This window comes from Theobroma cacao, chromosome 2, assembly GCF_053813885.1.
Source record: "Theobroma cacao isolate CCN51 chromosome 2, ASM5381388v1, whole genome shotgun sequence".
Lineage (NCBI taxonomy): Eukaryota > Viridiplantae > Streptophyta > Magnoliopsida > Malvales > Malvaceae > Theobroma > Theobroma cacao.
The window spans coordinates 37,776,875-37,799,411 of record NC_142640.1 but is presented as its reverse complement, the minus strand read 5'-3'; the positions used below and the strand labels follow the sequence as shown (position 1 = coordinate 37,799,411).

The following is a 22,537-nucleotide window of genomic DNA, read 5'->3' as shown; positions in this document are numbered from 1 at the left end:
GCCCTTTACATGACGATAGCAAAAGTGTAGGTTACTTGGAATAGGAGTTCATATAGTTTCCTATCTATGACTTGTGTTACAGTCACAAACCATAGACAGGACTCTACATTAACTCCGACAACTCCACTGACTAACACGAAAATCCCTAGGACTTGGCTAAACCTAGAGCTCTGATACCAACTTTGTCACTAGGGGTGGGGGATCACAAAGCACCCTTTTTTTGCTACAGAGGCAACAAAGGGTACCTATCAAAGCACTCATAAGGTGGGAGATCACGAAGCACCCATCCTCTATAAGCCCCTTGGCAGAGAGTCATGCTTCACCACTGTCCACATGCAAGAGGTCTTAGGGATCGAGTTACAACCTTTTGCTCTCATACCAACTCTGTCACTAGGGGTGGGAGATCATAGAGCACCTTTGCCTCCGCTACGGAGGCAACAAAGGGTACCTAAGTGTAAAAAGGGCCTCATTTGCACTAAAAATCCATTTGGTGTTGCAATAAAAATCAATTTGCAAGAAAATGAAAAATTCTCAAGATTCATCATGCCAAATTTCACATGCATTACAACCATATACCATATTCATGAACTTTCTATAACACACATATCCATATATGTATATATATATATATATCCATCATCATGCACACCCTCCCATCATCATCAGCTCATATGCACTCCCACTAGCATATGGTCGAATCAGCATCGGCTTATGCACACTCCTACTAGTACATAGCCGGGTCAGCATCGGCTTATGCACAATCCCACTCGCACATAGTCGGGTCAGCATCGGCTTATGCACACTCCTATTCGCACATAGCCGGGTCAATATCATTACACAACATTGTTCGTATGTATATATATATCAACACAGTATAGGAGCACATAAGTCCGTATTTTACACATTTCACATTTTCACAACATCAAAATATTTTATCAAGGGCTAGTTCCCAAGGCACACGTTTTTAAGAAAAGTTGGATGAAATCAATCGATGTTTTTGTGCAAATAGATTCACATTCCCAAAACAGTTTTGAAATGCAAGTTCACTCACCGGTCTTGTTGATTCTTTAATCGATTCTAACTTCGAATATTGCTTCAAATGGGCAGGGGAGGGCTTGTTGGAACCTATACACACACAACATCACAACCAATCCAAATTGGCATTAATATAATTCTAAAAGCTATTTCTTAACTCAAGTCAGCTAGTTATTCCTAACTAGCTTTCAATCACCATTAGGTGGCTATTTATTTCACTACTCTAGTCACCTTAAAAATGAATAACGATCTCAACAATAGATTAACTCACCACTCTAATCATCAACCATTATCAACAACTTGAAAATTTAACCTAATTCATTACTCACCTTGGTGGTTTTTTGTAGTTGAATTCCCTTTCAAAAGCTTCCAGGCTGTTATAGCAAGTCTTTTTTTCTCTCTCTAAAATGTTCAACTAGTGAGAGAAAGTGATGAACAAAGACTTTTGAGGGTTTTAAGGTGGGATAGTGAAAGAGCATAAAAAGTTCTATGAAAAAGTGCTCAAAAGCATGAAAATTGAAGCTAAAAAGAGAAAATTATGGAAGCTTTAAGGGAGGCTTCCATTGAGGATGAAGAAATGTGAAATGGGAGGAAGAAAAGAAGAAGAAGCTACTAGAAGCTGTTGGAGCTCAGATATTTATGCCTCAAGTTAATCCAAATTTCTACCGCAATTACCAAAATGCCCTTAACATGGTGGCTTTGTCTTCCTCCCATCCTTTGTGCAACCTTTTTTATCTTTTGACACCGAAACAAAGTCCATAATAGTCTAAAGGTACTCGGGTTCACGAAACTTAAAAATTTAGACCCGAGATGTAAAATGACCATTTTGCCCTTACCATGCAAGTTATCATTATTTTTATCTTCCTCATTTATTTACCATGATAAACATCATTCATTCATTCCTTAGGCCTATTTAGACCTTAATAGCATAAAAAACCCACTCGTAGGAGCTCACCAAGAGAAATTACAAAATTACCCCTAGTTCGCATTATCACGTTTACTTTTAGTTATGTGTCTATGGAGATCGAGATTTTACAGGTTCACTTCTAAATTACTCTTTAAACGCAGTAATCAACCTCAATTGGCATCCGTAAACTTTATTAGCCACCGTATCAAAATACAGGGTACTACAGATATATTCTATGTTTCTTACTTTGAAAGTAAGCAATCGATTTCATATATTAAAGTATAGAGATTCTTGGAATTAGAATATAGGTGCTTGCCTAGGAGAGCAAGTTCACTGAACTATTAGAATAGGATCTTAGTGGATTGATGTGATTGTATAAAGCATGGATTTCAAAAATTTCTTTTATAAAGGAAGCAAGCAATCCAATTACACAATCGAAAACACACATCATTCTTATTACAAGTAACATAATCACTTCCTAAGAAAATAAGAATCTATTAAGTAAAAAAAACTTACCTTTTATTTTGAGATATTTCTTTTTGAACACCATCACACCAATGAATGATTTCTCGACTAAACATCTTTACCACTTATTCTTCAAGAACGCTTTCAACTTGAATCTTGAGTGGACAAGGTGTGGAATGCTAGACTACAAGATGGTAACCGATTTTGTCTCTCTTTTCTTCCTAAAAATTAATGGGTATTTTCTTTCATAAAATTCAACCAAGAATGGAAGAAAGATATGGCAAAGTTTGGAGGAGGAGGAGAGAAGTGATGAGTGAAACTTTTTCAAAAAAAAAGTACGTTCTTTTCTTTTCTTCCAATCTTTTCTCTTTTTATTAAAACTCTTGCCTCAAAGGTTTAATCAAAATCAAACACCTTTGAATCGATCTTGATTATACATTTAGAGTTATGGACGCATCAAACATGCTCCACAATTATCAAAATTAAAATTAATGAATAAATAATGTAATCCTTTAATTATCATTTAGAGTTCTTGACAAAAAAACTTTTTATTGAATAATAACTCTTATTTTATTATTATCCAAAGGGGTCAACCGATTAAAGGTCAAACTTGAAGTACCTTAAAAAAGCCAAAATTCAAATTTAAAATGGAGTTGATCGTTGAAGAGCACCAAATGAAAGAATTCAAATTTGAAGATAATTTAATCAGTTAATGCTTATTTCAACCAGTTAAAGTTGAAGGAAAGGAAGCCTCAATTGGTTAAAAGGAAGACTAACCAATTCAAGGAAAACTGTTAGTTGGAGAAGTCTGAAAACAGAATGTTCTAAATCGGTTAAAGCCACCTTTAACTGTTTAACACAATGAAGCAGATTGCCAGAAAGAAATATTTTAAATAGTTAACACTCACGTTTAATCAGTTAAAGAGTCCTCGAAAGCAATTTGAAAAGAGGCATTAAAAGACAACTTAACGGCTATTTTTCACCCAAAACTATCTCTAACGGCTAAAAACTATCCGCTAAGTGTAAGTATAGGTTCAAATGGTCAAAAATGGGTGAGAGGTGTTTCTAGGAGTGATTTTGAGCTTACAAGACCAATAACCTTCTCTTTACACTTTTGTTTCACTCTTATCCTTTTAAAAGTGTTTAAGCTAAATTTTGTACATCTTAGATGTCACGACCCGGAACCTCCTTCGGGCCCATGACAACCGTCGCGACGTCCCGATTGATACTCATTACTTGGAATACCAATCGGAGCCCCGCAAGGCTTACATATCAATTTTAAACAATTTCTAGTCGTTTCCGGCTCAAGTAAATCAAATGACAAAAATATAGCATTTTTATATAAAACAATATTTATAGAAACACGTGTAAGTAATCTTTTGTAACTTAGAAGTAAAATAAATTCATACATATAATAATTTACAAAGTTATAATGTACAATAATAATTACAATGACAAGTGGCCCATAAATACACCAAGTGTTGGTGATAGTAACCTACTGTTTGTGTGATAGAGGGGTCAATTGGAATCCTCGACAAAATCGGTTGTCTACAAGCTACCACAGGTCTGAAATATTTAGAAAGGAGGTGGGTGAGATTTTACAATCCCAATGAGTAAATAGACATTATCATAAATATCTAAAGGCAAGTAACATGGAGGCCAGTTTAAACAACAAATTACAAACCATTACATAAGGTTTTCAATTTATTTCTTAAACCATAAAATATTTGTAATTTACCAAAACGGTTGTTAAGGCTTATAACTTTTATTAAAAACAAGGCTCAAGCCAAAACTAGTCCTCGGGGATACCTTGGTCGAGGCATCTAACCGAGTCTGCCAAGGTTGTTAAGATATTTACATGTTAAACACATGTTAGTTTTGAAAACAAGCCGTTCCTTGGCGTTGGCCGAGTTACACATTCACGTGGGGGTTCGACGTGAAGTGAGCTCTAACACTACTTTGGGAGTTACCCTCCTCGCCTCTACAACCGGAGTAACTATATAACCGAGTTTACCGTGCCCCTCTAATAGGCAGTCCATGGAAACCCGTCACTGCAGTGACTAAACCCACCAATTTTAATAAAATTTTTGACAGTATAACGTGACTTTTATTTATTTACCCAATCTGCATAGTAAAAGACAGCTTACATAAATTCCCAACGCAATTATAAAATATAGCCACATATACTCATATATCATAAGCTATTCATAGGAAAATATATTTTTCAAGACAATTGGCAGCCTCCAATTACTCAATTTTATAATCAAAAGTTTCTTATTTCAGAAAATCAAGACAATATATTTATTTGTCACATTTATTTCTAAAACATCAAAAATCCCATTTTAATCTCATTTTCGTTTCATAAAATCCATGAAGAGCATTTAAAAATAAACTCTAGATAATTTACAATAATAATAGGTTTACTCACCGTTTGTATAAATTAAATGCTTTATAGGTGCCCCGATCACTATTCGTCGGGTACGACTTCCTTGCCTTTACTGGAAGGCTCTCCTCCTAGACACATATCAAAGAAATTTCACAATTACCACATTGATGGTAAATCACTATATAATTGACTTAAATCCTATACTAATGCATGGTATGAAATGTAATAGCCTAAAACGGCTTAAACGCGGTATTAACCTATTTTTGGCACTTTACCAGATAAATTGCTAACGCACTCTATTTTAGCTCTAAATTGTCCCATTTTGTCTCCAACATTTCTAACCATTAAATATCAGCCAATAATCCTCTAAAATCACCAAAATCATCTCACTTTTCTCCTTGGAAAATTCGGCCAAAAATGGGACATTAACTAGGTAAATTTTTTACTTTGTTTTTCTATCACATTTAACTATTTTTCGTTGTTTTCTCTTCATTTCTCTTAGAATAAAAATCAGTTCTTCATCATTGTACATCATTGAAGATTCGGCCAAGGATGGGTATTGTGAAAATTTCATGCTTTCTTGCCCAATTTGATTTCTATACACATTTAACTAACTAAAACTATCAATTTAACTAAAAATCAAAACATAAGAATTTCAAATTCCTCCCCCTTGAAATTTGGCCAGCCCTTGCTATCACTTTTGGATCTCTCTCCTCAAGCATGCTAAATGGAAACAAAGGCATAAGAAAGGTAGAAATCAAGCTAAAGTCAAAAAATCTTACCGTTAGACGCGTAAACGGACGAAAAACACGATTTCCCCTTTGAATTTTCTAGTTTTCCTTTGGTTTTTCTCTTTTCTTCCTTTCCTCTTTATTTTCTCTCTTGTTCTCTCCTTATGGCCAGCCATCACCTGATGTGGGGTTTAAATGGGTTCACTTTCCTTTTAAAAAATATTAAATCATTAAAAAGTGTCATGTGTCATTTTCCCATTGGCTTATTTTGAAAATTTCATCCTTTAAACTTCAATTTTTCACCACTTAGAATACCATAGTTATTCATACCAAAAATAAATAAATCCTATAATTTTGACAAGTTTTGGGTGGTGAAAATTACGGTTTTTACCCCGGGGTGACAAAATTACCGTCTTGCCCCTGTGTTTCAAAAATTATCGAAATTGAAATTTTTCACTTCCTATCATTAAATTATACTCCAAATAGTTAATCTTGGTCAAAAAATTTCACTCCATGATCAAATTATTATCTTAGGTGACAAAATGACGATTTTACCCCTAAACATCAAAATTTTCAATTTTTCCCCAAATGAACCCTCGAACTCCGAACAATCATTTTTAGTCATTCCTGGAATGTAAAATATTAAATTTCATCTTACGATTCCTATTTGAACAAGTTCGAGGTTAAATCAACTCAAGTGTACCGTTAGGTACAATACCGGGTTTCGTCTATTCTTAGGAACTTTCCTAGCATAATAACATGCTACTCAGTTCATGTATGTCATGAAATGTGTTTATAGGGTCAAGTTTTACATTAGATCAACTACGTGATCAATTGTACTTCATCTCTTCTCCATTTCTTGTTCACTTAAAGTGTGCAAGGCACTCTAAATTGTAGACTAAGCTTAGAAGGCTTAGGGATTCTTGTAAGGTTTTTGAGCTTGAGTTAGAAGCTCACCTTGTAAAAATGTTGTGGAAGTTGTTAATTTCAATGGTTTAGTGAAGTTGGGTTGAAACTCCTTGATTGGGAGATCGAGGTAGTGGATGTAGGTTAAAGGGACTGAACCACTATAAATATTTGTGTTTTGTCCACTTTTCTCTACCTTCTCCTTACTTGGTGCCTTTTAACTTTAACAAGTTTTAGACCTTCCATTTCAAAATTATACAAAAAGTTTTTCAAGCTCAAGAGGTTCCTTTAAAATATTTTTTAAGTACTATTAACCCCCCTTCAATACTCCATAGGGACCAACAAGTGCTATCAGAGCCTAACCCTTGATTTTAAGGCTTAACATCTTTAAGGTAGATCCAATGGCTACTCAAAATTCTAATGACGTTAAGGGTCAATCTGTGAGACCTCAACCTCTATAGGCTTGTAACTAAGTATAGATGTAATAATACGAGCTAGGGGTAGTTTCGTCATTTTCTCTAATAAGCTTCCAAAATAAAGTTTTATGATATTTTAAGGCTTAAATGGGTATAAGACTGCATAAATGATGTGTGCTGATGAAAACAAGAAGAAAACTAGAAGTTTCAATAATTTTCATAATAGGGGCAAAATGGTCATTTTTCACCTCGGGTTAAAATTTTAAGTTTTTATGAACCCGAGCCTATTTAGACCATTATGGATATTATCCCAGTGTTAAAAGAGCACAAAGATTGCATAAAAGATTGAAGGAGAGTAAGTTAATTGGTGGTGGGGCATTTTCGTAATTTTAAAGGAAAGGATAAGGTTGCCTATAAATACCTTGAATTTCCAACAGCTTCTTGAATTTTCCAGCAGCTGGTCTTCTTCTTCCCTTCTCCTCTCTCACGTTTCTTCAAACTCCATGGAAGCTTGATTTTTAAACTTCCATAACTTTCTCTCTCTAGCTCCAATTTTCATGCTTTTGGTGCACCCTTCCATAAACCATTGTGCTATTTCATCTTCTCACTCTAAAAGCCTTGAAATATCTTGTTTTCATACTTTCTCTCACTAGTTGGGCATTTTAGAGAGAGAAAGAGAGACCACTCCATTGATTTGGAAGCTATTGGAAGAGAATCCAACTACAAAGGAACCCTAAGGTGAGTGATGCAGAATATGGCTAGTAATTGTGATTTATGAGCTGTTTTATTGTTTAGTATGTTCATTACTTTTTAGTGATTAAGATAGTAAACATAGATAGCCATTTAAAGTGGCAATTGAAAACTAGCTAAGAGATAGCTTTTAGAGTTCATAGTGTGTAAATTGATCTATTATTGATGTTAATGTGATCCTAGGTTTTTAAGGACGCACCATCATTCCAATTGGATCATTAGGGGAATTTAAGTCAACTAAAAGTTCTACAATTAATTGGTGAGTGGACTACCTTCAAAACTGATTTTGGGAATATGATGAATTTGACAAAGTGTTTGAATGATTTTATATAATTTTTCATGAAAAATGAATGCCTTGGGAACAAGCTTTTGATAAAAGGTTTATGTTATGAAATGTGATTATTATGGATTTCTATGTGGCTGCATTATGTTGATATACATATTTGCTTGAGTATAATGTTGTGTAATTATATTGACTCGACTATGTGCAAGTAGGGAGTGCGCATAAGCCGAGGATGACCCGGTTATGTGCGAGTAGGGAGTGTGCATAACTCGGTGATAACCCAGCCATGTGCGAGTAGGGAGTACGCTTGAGCTGGTGATGATGATGATGGGATGGTGTGGTGATGATGATGGGTATATATATATATATATATGTAAATATGTGTGTTATAGGAAATTGATGGATAATTGGTTATGGTTGTAATGCATGTGAAACTTGACATGTTAAACCTTGAGAAATTGTTATGTGTTTTCATATTGGTTTGGACCTTTTGGCAAGGTGGTTTTTCCTTTGGGAGAAAGGTAAATTTTGCATTGATGACTTGTATTTCGCTGCAGCGAGAATGATTCTCGCTACAACGAGAAACTCTAGGATTTGGAGGGGTACACTGGCCGAAAACTTGCTGCAGCAAGGATGCATTTTCGCTGCAACGAGAAACTTTCTGTTTTTTGGGTTGCAATTTCGCTGCAGCGAGATTCAATCTCGCAGCAGGGAGAAACATTCTGTTTATGGGTAGAAATTTCGCTGCAACATGATTCAATCTCGCTGCAGTGAAAAACTTTCTGTTTTGGTCTCTTATCTTGTCCAATTGCTGCCCTATCTTTCACTTCTTTGCTACCATATGGGAGCATGGACTTCCAACATTAAGGATTAAAAGGATTAAGTTTAAAATGAGAAGGTTTAGTGAGAAACCCTCGGCCAGTTGAGAAACCCTCGTTCGGTTAATAACTAAATTCCAACGTCGCTGCAACGAAAATTCATTCTCGCTGCAGCGAAGATTAGTTGTTGTATTTGACTTGCTTGTGCAATATTGAAGCTTTCATTCTCCAAATGATTCGCTATGTATGGGTTCATGATTTTCAAATGATTAATCACTTAAGGGCTCGATAAGGGGTTTATTAGGAATGAACCAAATTGCATTGTTTTGAAACTAGTGCATCATGATTTTAAATTTTCCTTTGTTGCTGCTTGTTCCCTTCCTTGTTCACTCACTGGGATTATACTTACCATTTCAAATTCATGTTTTCAGACCACGAGGCAGCTGGTAACTAGGACGAGGTATCCTTGTAGACTTGTGTCCATCTTTTGGTAGGTGTCTCGGCATTCAGTAGCTGTACATTCATCCGAGTCCCTCCGCTAGAAGTCAAGTCTTCTTTTTGAGATGTATAGGCGAATCTAATGTATATTATTGGAATACATGTTGTAGATAATGTATGTATATAGTAAATGAGAAATGCCAATACGAGTTGGCAATGTCTATTACTATTTTGATTTTAAGTTTTGAAAAATGACTTAGCAGTTTATGATGGAATGATGAACACGTCGAACTATTAGGCTTGCTTGGGCTTATTGGACTTCGTCAATTGGGCCCATGCGTCGATCATGGCCCGAAATTTGGGTAATGACAATGTTGGTATTAGAGCCCTAGGTTTGTCTAGGTCCTAGAACTTCCTTTTGTTGGTCCAGCGGAGAGTCGGGTCTTTGTGTGGGAACTCCAGTTCTGAAGTGAGAACCACGACACATTTTATAACCAAGTGGCCGCATAGATTCCTTATCTTAGAAACTACCTTTTGCCTTAAGTATGATTATGAAATGTGTTTAATAATAGGTGTTTGTTATTGTCTAGGTAAGAATGCCGCCTAAGACACGAGTCGCCTCAAAACGGATGGGGGAGCAAGATGCTCCTATTGAGATGGTAGGTAGGCCACGGGCATCCACCCGGAGGGGCCGAGGTCGACGTGGTAGGGCCACTAGGCCGGTGAGGGCGGATACACCTATGAGTAGGCCAGAGGAGGGATAGTTCTCAAGTGATGTAGATAGACACCCAGCTGGGGGTATTACCATTGAGGATTTAGTGGTAGGCCTACAGGGAGTCAATCGGGTTGTAGAGATGATGGCGTACCGTATGGAGGATATACAGAGGGTAGTAGAGGGGAGACCTACAGTACAAGAATCTCGTAGCTCCCAAGGACAGGTCGATCGCCAACATCATGAGGTAGAGAGGGGACCCTTAGAGATTTCTCTTCCTGACTTTCTCAAGCTTAAGCCTCCAACATTTTCAAGGTCAGATGCTTCGGAGAAACCCCAAGTTTTCTTGGATAAGATAGAGAAAATTTGTAAGGCTTTGGATGTTCTAGTGTTCGGTCAGTTGAGCTAGCCGCTTTCCAATTAGAGGATATGGCGCAAGAGTGGTATAGCCCTTTATGTAGAGGCATATCGACTGATGCAGCACCGTTGGCCTAGAGTGAGTTTAGTGCAGCCTTTTTGGATCGGTTCCTACCACTCAGTGTACGTAATGCTAGAGCCAGAGAGTTTGAGACTTTGGTACAAACTTCTAGCATGACGGTGTCTGAGTATGATATCAAGTTCACACAGTTGTCTCGGTATGCTCCCTACCTCATTTCTACTAAAGAGATGAAGATTCAGAGGTTTATGGATGGGTTAGTAGAGCCACTATTTAGGGTTGTGGCATCTCGAGATTTCACTACCATTCCGCAGCAATAGATTGTGCTCAGCGCATTGAGATGAGGACTAGTGAGAGTAGGGCTGCGAGGGATAGAGCAAAGAGGGCCAGGATAGAGGGTTATCAAGGCCGTAGAGATTTCAGCAGTGGTGGTTCGTTTTCTAGCCATCAGGGTCCACAAAGGGACTCACGATTACCTCAGCAGGGGAGTGACGCGCCTGGTGCTAATACTAGGATGGGACAGAGAACCTTCAGTTCTAGGAGGCGGTAAGATTCCAAACAGAGTAGTCAAGTCACCCACCCTTGTGATACTTGTGGGAGACGACATAGTGGACGATGCTTCCTTACCACAAGAACTTGTTTCAGGTATGGTCAACCTGGGTATATTAAGAAGGATTGTCCGAGGGCTCAGCAATCACAAGATTCTACTTGTGGTTCCACCCAGCCAGCTTCGTCTGCTCCTTCAATTGCTGCCTCATTTGGACGGGAGGCTAGTGGATTGAGAGGTAGAGGTGCTGGTACTTCCTTTCAGGGCAGGCCATCTGGGTCCGGACATCAGAGTTTTGTTGGTAGAGGCCAGGCGAGAGTGTTTGCTTTAACACAACAAGAGGCTCAGACTTTCAATGTCGTGGTCTCAAGTATTCTCTCCATTTGTAATATGAATGCTCGGGTACTATTTGATCCTGGTGCGACCCATTCTTTTATCTCTCCATGTTTTGCATCTCGGTTGGGTAGAGATCGTGTTAGGAGAGAGGAACAATTAGTGGTGTCTACTCATTTAAAGGAGATATTTGTGGCCGAATGGGAATATGAGTCTTGTGTACTGCGAGTCAAAGACAAAGACACTTCGGTGAATCTAGTTGTGTTAGACACCTTAGACTTTGATGTGATCTTGGGGATGGATTGGTTATCACCCTACCATGCTAGTGTGGACTGCTATCATAAATTGGTTAGATTTGATTTCCCTGGTGAACCATCATTTAGTATTTAGGGGGATAAGAGTAATGCTCTAACCAATTTGATATCGGTCATTTCTACTAGAAGATTATTACGACAAGGTTGTATAGGTTACTTGGCCATGGTAAGGGATACTCAGGGGAAGGTTCGAGATGTAAGTCAAGTGTCGGTGGTGAAGGAGTTCGTGGATGTATTTCTTGAGGAATTACCAAGTTTACCTCCCGAACGGGAGATTGAATTTTGTATAGATTTGATTCCTTGATTCCCGACACTAGACCTATATCCATACCCCCATATAGAATGACACTTGTAGAGCTTAAAGAGCTTAAGGATCAGTTGGAGGATTTGTTGGATAAAGGTTTCATTCGTCCTAGTGTATCCTCATGGGGAGCATCGGTGCTATTTGTGAAGAAGAAAGATGGGTCACTTAGGCTGTGCATTGATTACCGACAGCTTAATAAAGTGACGATAAAGAATAAGTATCCACTTCCAAGGATAGATGATTTATTTGATCAACTGAAAGGAGCACAATGTTTCTCTAAGATAAATTTGCGATCTGGGTACCATCAATTGAGGATCCAGAATGAAGATATAACCAAGACCGCATTTCGAACAAAATATAGGCACTATGAGTTCTTGGTGATGTCATTTGGGCTCACGAATGCTCCTATAGCCTTTATGGATTTGATGAACCGAGTGGTCAAGCCTTATTTGGATAAATTTGTGGTGGTGTTTATTGATGACATCTTGATATATTCGAAGAGCCAAGAGGAGCATGAACAACATCTTAAGATAGTGCTCCAAATTTTGAGAGAACATCAATTATATGCTAAGTTCTCCAAGTGTGAGTTTTGGCTCGAAAGTGTTACATTTTTTGGGCATGTGGTATCTAAAGATGGGGTACAAATTGATTCAAAGAAAGTTGAAGCAGTGGAAAAATGGCCAAGGCCAACATCAGTTACAGAGATTAGAAGCTTTATGGGTTTGGCTGGCTATTATCGTCGCTTTGTAAAGGACTTCTCTAAAATAGTCACCCCTCTGACTAAGTTGACACGTAAGGATACAAAATTTGAGTGGTATGATGCTTGTGAGGATAGCTTGGAGAAGCTTAAGGCATGTCTCACTACAGCTCCAGTATTAAGCTTACCTCAAGCCACGGGGGGTTATACGGTATTCTGTGATGCATCGCGGGTTGGTTTAGGGTGTCTATTAATGCAGCACGGGAAGGTGATTGTGTATGCATCCAGGCAACTTAAAAGGCATGAGCAGAATTACCCCGCACACGATTTGGAAATGGTAGCAATCGTGTTTGCCTTGTAAATTTGGAGACATTATTTGTATGGTGAGACTTGTGAGATATATACGGACCACAAACGTTTGAAGTATATATTTCAGCAGAGGGATCTTAACTTACAGCAAAGTAGATGGATGGAGTTGCTAAAGGATTATGATTGTACTATTCTGTACCATCCTGGTAAGGCCAATGTAGTGGTGGATGCTTTGAGTCGAAAATCAATGAGAAGTTTGGCACATATTTCTACAAAAAGGAGATCCTTGGTTAGGGAGATCCATAGCTTGGAAGACATAGGTGTGCACTTGGAAGTTACAGAGACAGATGCTTTGCTAGTACATTTTAGAGTGAGGCCTATCTTAATGGACCGAATCAAAGAGGCACAAAGTAAAGATGATTTCGTAGCTAAGGCCTTAGAGAATTCTCAAGGAAAGAAAGGAAAAATGTTTACCAAAGGCATAGATAGAGTGTTGAGGTATGGAACCAGACTTTATGTACCTGATGGTGACAAGTTGAGGAGAGAAATATTGGAGGAAGCTCACATGGCAATTTATGTGGTACATCCAAGGGCTACAAAGATGTATGAAGATTTGAAAGAGGTGTATTGGTGGGAAGGACTCAAGAGAGATGTAGCTGAGTTTATCTCCAAGTGCTTGGTTTGTCAGCAGGTTAAGGCTGAGCATCAAAAGCCTGTAGGGCTACTACAGCCATTACCAGTGCCCGAGTGGAAGTGGGAACATATTGCTATGGACTTTGTAACGAGTTTGCCTCGAACTAGTGTCGGTTATGACTCGATTTGGATCATAGTAGATCGATTAAACAAAGTCAACCCATTTTCTTCCGATTAAGACTACTTACGAGGCTACCCAATAAGCTCGAGTTTATGTGGATGAGATAGTACGGCTGCATGGTATCCCCATTTCTATAGTATCTAACAAAGGAGCTCATTTTACTAGTAGGTGTTGGGGAAAGTTACAAGAAGCATTGGGCACTAAGTTGGATTTCAGCACAACATTCCACCCTTAGACTGATGGACAGTCTGAACGGACCATACAAACATTAGAGGATATGTTAAGGGCTTGTGTGATAGACCTTGGGGTCAGGTGGGATCAATATCTACCCTTAGTGGAATTTACCTACAACAACAGTTCCAATCTAGCATCCAAATGGCACCATTTGAGGCATTGTATGCACAAAGGTGTAGGTCACCCATTGGATGGCTAGAGGTGGGAGAAAGGAAACTTTTGGGGCCTGAGTTGGTGCAGGATGCCACTGAGAAAATAAACATGATCTGTCAGAGGATGTTAATAGCACAAAGTAGACAGAAATCATATGCTGATAACCGACGGAGAGACTTGGAGTTCCAAGTAGGATATCATGTATTTTTAAAAGTTTCGCCAACTAAAGGGGTAATGAGGTTTGGCAAGAAAGGGAAGTTAAGTCCTCGGTATATAGGACCCTTCGAGATTTTAGAAAGGGTTAGAGCAGTGGCATATCGTTTGGCATTATCGCCAGACCTTTCAAATTTTCAACCCGTGTTTCATGTGTCCATGCTTAGGAAGTACAACCCAGATCCATCACATGTAATATGGTATGCAACCATTCAGTTGCAAGATGATCTAACCTATGAGGAGCAACCGGTAGCTATCCTTGATAGGCAAGTTAAAAAGCTCTGTTCAAAGGAAGTAGCATAAGTGAAAGTGTTGTGGCGGAATCACACTAGCGAGGAGGTAACGTGGGAAGCCGAGGAGGAAATGCGAGCAAAGTATCCCCATCTTTTTGATACTTAGAGGTACGTTATCTTACAGTGAATTTAAATTCGGGGATCGAATTTCTTTAAGTGGGGGAGAATGTGAGACCTCAACCTTTATAGGGTTGTAACTAACTATAGATGTAATAATACGATTAAGGGTAGTTTCGTCATTTTCTTTAATAAGCTTCCAAAAGAAAGTTTTATGATATTTTAAGGCTTAAATGGGTATAAGACTGCATAAATGATGTGTGCTGATGAAAACACGAAGAAAACTAGAAGTTTCAATAATTTTCATAACAGGGGCAAAATGATCATTTTTCACCTCGGGTTAAAATTTTAAGTTTTTATGAACCCGAGCATGTTTAGACCGTTATGGATATTGTCTTAGTGTTAAAAGAGCAAAAAGATTGCATAAAAGATTGGAGGAGAGTAAGTTAATTGTCGAGGGGTATTTTCGCACTTTTAAAGGAAAGGATAAGGTTGCCTATAAATACCTTAAATTTCTAGCAGCTTCTTGAATTTTCCAGCAGCTGGTCTTCTTCTTCCCTTCTCCTCTCTCACGTTTCTTCAAACTCCATGGAAGCTTGATTTTCAAGCTTCCATAACCTTCTCTCTCTAGCTCCAATTTTCATGCTTTTGGTGCACCCTTCCATAAACCCTTGTGCTATTTCATCTTCTCAGTTCAAAAACATTAAACTATCTTGTTTTCATACTTTCTCTCACTAGTTGGGCATTTTAGAGAGAGAAAGAGAGAATCACTCCATTGATTTTGAAGCTACTGGAAGAGAATCCAACTACAAAGGAACCCTAGGGTGAGTGATGCACCAAGTTTGATTTTTAGCTGTAGAAAATGGCTAGTAATTGTGATTTATGAGTTGTTTCATTGTTTAGTATGTTCATTACTTTTTAGTGATTAAGATAGTGAACATAAATAGCCATTTAAAGTGGTAATTGAAAACTAGCTAAGAGATAGCTTTTAGAGTTCATAGTGTGTAAATTGATCTATTGTTGATGTTAATGTGATCCTAGGTTTTTAAGGAAGCACCATCATTCCAATTCGATCATTAGGGGAATTTGAGTCAACTAAAAGTTCTACAATTAATTGGTGAGTGGACTACCTTCAAAACTGATTTTGGGAATATGATGGACTTGACAAAGTGGTTAAATGATTTTATACAATTTTTCATGAAAATGAATGCCTTGGGAACAAGCTTTTGAGAAAAGGTTTATGTTATGAAATGTGATTATTATGGATTTCTATGTGGCTGCATTATGTTGATATACATATTTGCTTGAGTATAATGTTGTGTAATTATATTGACTCGGTTATGTGCAAGTAGGGAGTGCGCATAAGCCGAGGATGACCCGGTTATGTGCAAGTAGGGAGTGCACATAACCCGGTGATGACCCAAACATGTGCGAGTAGGGAGTGCGCATGAGCTGGTGATGATGATGATGGGATGGTGTGATGATGATGATGGGTATATATATATATATATATATATGTAAATATGTGTGTTATAGGAAATTGATGGATAATGGGTTATGGTTGTAATGCATGTGAAACTTGACATGTTAAACCTTGAGAAATTGTTATGTGTTTTCATGTTGGTTTGGACCTTTTGGCAGGGTGGTTTATCCTTTGAGAGAAAGGTAAATTTTGCATTGATGCCCTGTATTTCGCTGTAGCGAGAATCAGCGAGAAACTCTCGGATTTTGAGGGGTACACTAGCAGAAAACTTGCTTCAGCGAGGATGCATTTTTGCTGCATCAAGAATGACACTGTAGTTTCTCGCTGCAGCGAAATGCATTCTCGCTGCAGCGAAAAACTTTCTGTTTTCTGAGTTTCAATTTCGCTGCAGCAAGATTCAATCTCGCTGCAACGAGAAACATTTTGTTTCTGGGTAGAAATTTCGCTGTCGCGAGATTCAATCTCGCTGCAGTGAAAAACTTTCTGTTTTGGTCTCTTATCTTGTCCAATTGCTGCCCTATCTTTCACTTTTTTGCTACCATATGGGAGCATGGACTTCCAACATTAGGGATTAAAAGAGTTAAGTTTAAAATGAGGAGGTTTAGTGAGAAACCCTCAGCCAGTTGAGAAACCCTCGTTCGGTTAATAACTAAATTCCAATGTCGTTGCAACGAAAATTCATTCTCGCTGCAACGAAGATTCGTTGTTGTATTTGACTTGCTTGTGCAATATTGAAGCTTTCATTCTCCAAATGATTCGCTATGTATGGGTTCATGATTTTCAAATGATTAATCACTTAAGGGCTCAATAAGGGGTTTTATTAGGAATGAACCAAATAGCATTGTTTTGAAACTAGTGCATCATGATTTTAAATTTTCCTTTGTTGTTGCTTGTTCCCTTCTTTGTTCAGTCACTAGGTGTATACTCACCATTTCAAATTCATGTTTTCAGATCACGAGGCAGCCGGTAACTAGGACGAGGTATCCTTGTAGACTTGTGTCCATCTTTTGGTAGGTGTCTCGGCATTCAGTAGCTGTACATTCATCCGAGTCCCTCCGCTGGAAGTCAAGTCTTCTTTTTGAGATGTATAGGCGAACCTAATGTACATTATTGGAATACATGTTGTAGATAATGTATGTATATATTAAATGAGAAATGCCAATATGAGTTGGCAATGTCTATTACTATTTTGATTTTAAGTTTTGAAAAATGACTTAGCGGTTTATGATGGAATGATGAACACGTCAGACTATTAGGCTTGCTTGGGCTTAGTGGACTAAGTCCATTGGGCCCATGCGTCGTTCATGGTCCGAAATTTGGGTCGTGACACAATCCACAAATATGTTTCCTTTATTTGATGGAACCAATCACCAATTTTGGAGTACTGGAATGTTCATTTATGTTAAGGCTTGTCACTATGAGATGGGGGACGTCATTACTGCTGGTCTTTTCATCCTTATAAATACTAATTTGGTAAATGGTGAGAAAACTACCAAAGATAAAAATAAGAGGACAGAAGCTAAAATAAGGAGTGTACAAATAAACTCCAAGGCCATGCACACTCTCATTTGTGCACTTGATTATAGAGAATACAATAGAGTATTCCCGTGAAAAAGTGCCAAGAAAATTTGGAAAAAATTAGAAGAATTATATGACTAAACAAAGAAAGAAAATGAATTGTAAGACAAGTCTAATCAATGCTCAACAAGCAAAAAGGCAAATGCAGATAAGAAATGAAGTGAAGATGAATCCTCATGTAACGACAGCTCCTTGATCGCTACCAGCGTTCGAGACTTTCGAGAGAACCCACCAAGTGCTGAACAAGCCTAATTAGAAATTACCGTTAATTCATTATACTCGTTCACCAATCTATGTTATTGCTTTAAATCGTATAACCCTTATGACATGGTTTGAACAATAGACATAATAAATCAACTTGTTCTTTATTCTATATAATTGTAAGTAAATACATCATAGTCTAACATCTCCAATTGTACATTTATATCAAGACCAGTATCCATTTACCAAAAAGAAAAAAATACATTACAAGGACTCGACCTCTAGCAGTGGAGTGACTCGGAATAAAATGTTATGAGATGCCGTTACCTATTCGCGGTGGACTATAAATGCCAATGAATGCACGCTAGGCCGATCACTATCTACAAAAGGGAGATAAGGGGTGAGTGTCACAGACTCAGTGATAATCGGCTTCGTGAACAGGGTGTAGATGGGAAACAAGCATAAAGCAGATAAATATTTATCGAATTTTTGGAAAATTAATTTTAGCCTTGGATTAAAAATATATATATTATTTTGGTATTAATTAATGAGATTAATTGATTGGACAAAATAAAATTATTTTCTCAAATTGGGTTAAAATTAAAATTAAAATTGAGGATTCTTAAAAATTCATAAAAATTCAAAAGAGTGTCAAATGGATGTGATTCTAACGCGCAACGGAAGCAAGCAAGATTGAAAAGAATTACAAGTTGTAATTTTATTTTATTTTTTCTACGATGGACATTAATGTGGCTTATTATATATATAAATATTTATATGTATTTATATGAATGATATTAGATATTATTTGTATGCTTGAAAACATGTCATCTAGAATTAAGGTGCCAACATCTCTTAAGGAATGCCATGCATACATTATGTATTTTAGTTTAAAAGGAGTTTTATACTATGAGATACATAATGAATATAGGAAAATAAATCACATCTAGACAAGATGGTAATATGGACTTAGTTATATACTCAAAGCATTTAGTTGGAAACATAACCAAGCCCATAATTTGACTTAGGATATTCTAAATATGCATATAAAAAATTCGGTAAAAAAAGGTTAATCAAAACCCTTAGTAATCCTAGAGTCCTAGAGTTATAAAGTCCACAGTCTCCATTGTTGGCCCATTGGCATGTGAAACATGTCACTCCCTACAGGCGGACATGAATCTAGATCATGATGGACTAGGTCTTTGAAAGGATAAATCCTTTTAGGTGGATTATAAAGTGAGACCTCCCATAGAGGATTACCGAGTAAGGAGCTTAAAAGAATTAAACAATGGTTGTTACACTCAACATGAATTTACTATTAACCTACCTACAGTAGCTCTATTAGTAAACTTCGTGGACCAAATGAAGGAGCTCCTTAACCATGTTAAGTATGAAGATACTGGGCAATATAGTTAAGTGGGAGGGTCCTAGTTTAGTTCGTAGTAAATTCTCACGGCCCATAGTCAATTAATTTATTACAGAAAGGTAGATGACCGTCAAACCAATAATATAATTTATAAGGTTTTATATATTGTCATCATTTATATATGCATCATGAAATGTTCAAAGTCTATGAATAACTAGTATGCTTACATAATTTCAAATGTACTTTCAGAAATATATCTGCATCACAAATATGAATCCACTTTCAATTTTGCTAAACAAATGCACTCTAAATGGTGATAACTACTCTGAATGGAAAAGAAATCTTAATATTGTCCTTAATTATGACAAGATCACATGGGTTCTTTCTGACCATGAGCTTGAAGCACTGACTCTCCAGTTAACTCCACAAGATATTGAATATCATAAAAAGTGGCATGATGTAAACGAGCTGGCTAAATGCTATATACTAGCCTCTATGAACAGTATATTGCAAAAGCAGCACGTAGGTATGGGTAATGCTGCTGACATAATATTGCACCTATATGAGATGTTCGGTACAGTAACTAGATCTACTAAGGTGAAAGCAATTAATGCTTTTAAGGACCTTAAGCAGAAACCTAAGGAGCCACTTAGAGATTTCATGCTGAAAGTGATCTCTTGTCTCAATGAGGCAAAACTAAATGGTGCTGAGATAAATGCGAAAATGCAAATATCAATGATTGTTCATAGCTTGAATTCGTACTTTTCACTGTTCAAATTGGATTATGAACTGCACACAAGGGATTACACCCTAAGTGGGCTAATGAATGATCTTCAAAATGTGGAGGAGGTTCTTGATTTGAAAAAGAAGCTTGAGGCACATGCAATTTCCAATTTTAAGCCCAAACCCAAGGGTAAAAAGAAGATAGTTGGAAATAAAAAGATTTCTTAGGGCTCAGTGGGAGCAAAGAAAAAGCCCATGAAGAAAAAGACTGCTTTAAAAGACAACACCAAAGGAAAATGTTTCCATTGTCGTGTGAAAGGACATTAGAAGTGAAATTGCAAGGTCTACCTTAAAATAATCCAGAAGAATAAACAAGGTATGGGTTTTCTAAATATGTTAGAAGCCTGTTTAGTGTTTGATTCTATAGATACTTGGATAGTAGATTCTGGAGCCACTAACCATGTTTGCAATTCTTTACAGGGGTTTCAACAAAGGAGAAAACTGAGTAAAGGGCAGTTTCGGATGAGGATGGCAAATGACACCTTCGTTTCAGCATTAGTAGTGGGAGCCATTATTCTTCAATTTCCTTATGGTCGTAGGTTAGTTTTGAAAAATGTTTATTACATTCCAAAGACTTAGAGAAATTTGATTTTTGTCTTTTGTCTAATAAAGTCAGTATATTCAGTTTATTTTAGTGAGACACTCACTATTTATTTGAATAAAGATTTTATTTGTTCTAGAATTGTAAGATATAATCTTTATTTCCTTGAGCCTATGACTTATTCTACAAATGCTATAGAAGCAATACGATTTGAAACTGAAAGAGTCAAAGAATCTAGTATAAATCAAAATTATCATCGGCATCTGCGTTTAGGTCATATAAATCAAAATAGACTCAATAGGCTTATAAAGGATGGTACTCGACCAGACATGGTTGAGTGTCCTTTGCTAGTATGTGAGTCTTGTATTGAAGCTAAAATGACTAAAGGGCCTTTTAAGGTGAAAGGTAACAGAATGCCAAACGTTCTAGACTTGGTGCACACAGATGTTTGTGGACCAATGAACGTAGAAGCTAAAGGAGGTTATGAATATTTCAAAACTTTTATTGATGATTACTCAAGACATGGCTTTGTGTATTTAATGCACAAAAAAAGTGAATCCTTTGAAATGTTCAAAGAATTAAAAGCCGAAGTTGATAAGCAACTAGGCAAGCCATTGAAACAACTTCGATCAGATCAAGGAGGTGAGTATTTATTAGATGAATTTCTGCAATATGTCACTGACAATGGGATAATTTCCAATTTGTCGACGCCAAGAACACCTTAACATAATGGTGTAGCTGAAAGAAGAAATATGACTCTTTTAGAAATGGTTAGATCAATGATGTCCTATGCTAACCTTTCAATCTCATTCTAGGGATATTGTATGTAAACTGCTCAGTACTTTGCTCCATCTAAGGCTATGCCTAAGACACCAAGGGAGCTGTGGACAGGGCGTAAATCATCTCTATGTCATCTGCGAACTTGGGGGTTTCCTGCACATGTTTTAAAGCCTGAGTCCACAAAAATGGAGCCAGAGATTGAGGTGTGCTTGTTTACAGGATATCGAAAGGGAACAAGAGGTTATTACTTCTATAGTCCTTAAGATAAGAAAGTTTTCATTAGTACGAATGCCACTTTCTTAGAAGAAGAGTTTATGAGAAATCATAAACCTAGAAGTGAAATTGTCTTAGAAGAATTGTCTAATCCTTCAGATTTAAGAGTTAATTCTGAAGATGTCCTAACACAGTCTGATTCAAGGGTTAAAACAGAAACACAACCCAAACATCAAATAGTGGTGCCACGACGGAGTGGGAGGGTTGTGAGACAACCAGAAAGATACATGTGTATGGGAGAAAACATGATTGCACTTTCAGACGAACATGAATATGATTCTATTACATATAAGGAAGCTATTAACGATGTTGATGCTGAAGAATGGCAGAAGGCAATGAAATTTGAGTTGGACTCCATGGATTCTAATAAAGTCTGAACTCTAGTAAATCCACCTTAAGGGATAAAACCTATAGGGTGCAAATGGATTTACAAGAGAAAAAGAGGAAGTGATGGGAAGGTAGAGACCTTCAAGGCTAGAGTAGTGGCCAAGGGTTTTACCCAAAGAGAAGGGATTGACTATGAGGAAACCTTCTCACCTATTGCTATGCTTAAATCTATCAGGATCCTCCTATCCATGGTCGCACATCTTGATTATGAGATATGGCAAATGAATGTCAAGACTGCATTTTTAAATGGAGATCTTGAAGAGCGCATTTATATGGCTCAACTAGAAGGTTTCATTAAAAAGGGCCATGAGCATACGGTTTATGAATTGCATAGGTTTATTTACGGACTTGAGCAAGCATCTAAGTCTTGGAACATAAGATTTGGTGCTGCTATCATATCATACGATTTCCAGCAAAATGTTGATGAACCTTGTGTCTACAAAAAGATACAGGATAAAAAGGTTGTTTTCCTAGTTCTTTATGTTGATGACATTCTACTCATTGGGAATGATATAGGAATGTTATCAATAGTTAAAGGTTAGCTGAACCAACAATTCAATATGAAGGATTTAGGAGAAGCTAGCTATGTTCTAG

At 37.2% G+C, this 22,537-nt stretch overlaps 1 protein-coding gene across 1 annotated transcript; it reads left to right on the top strand.

The window, feature by feature from the left end:
* The first annotated feature begins 19,449 nt into the window (after positions 1-19,449).
* LOC108660695 (uncharacterized) lies at positions 19,450-20,130 on the top strand. The gene has a single exon (XM_018114955.2). It carries the CDS (start codon positions 19,450-19,452, stop codon positions 20,128-20,130), a length of 681 nt encoding a protein of 226 aa, XP_017970444.2.
* The last annotated feature ends 2,407 nt before the right edge of the window (positions 20,131-22,537 follow it).

Bases quoted from the DNA above. Each gene is read 5' to 3' on its own strand.
- LOC108660695 (XM_018114955.2), top strand. From the start codon at position 19,450: ATGAATCCACTTTCAATTTTGCTAAACAAATGCACTCTAAATGGTGAT.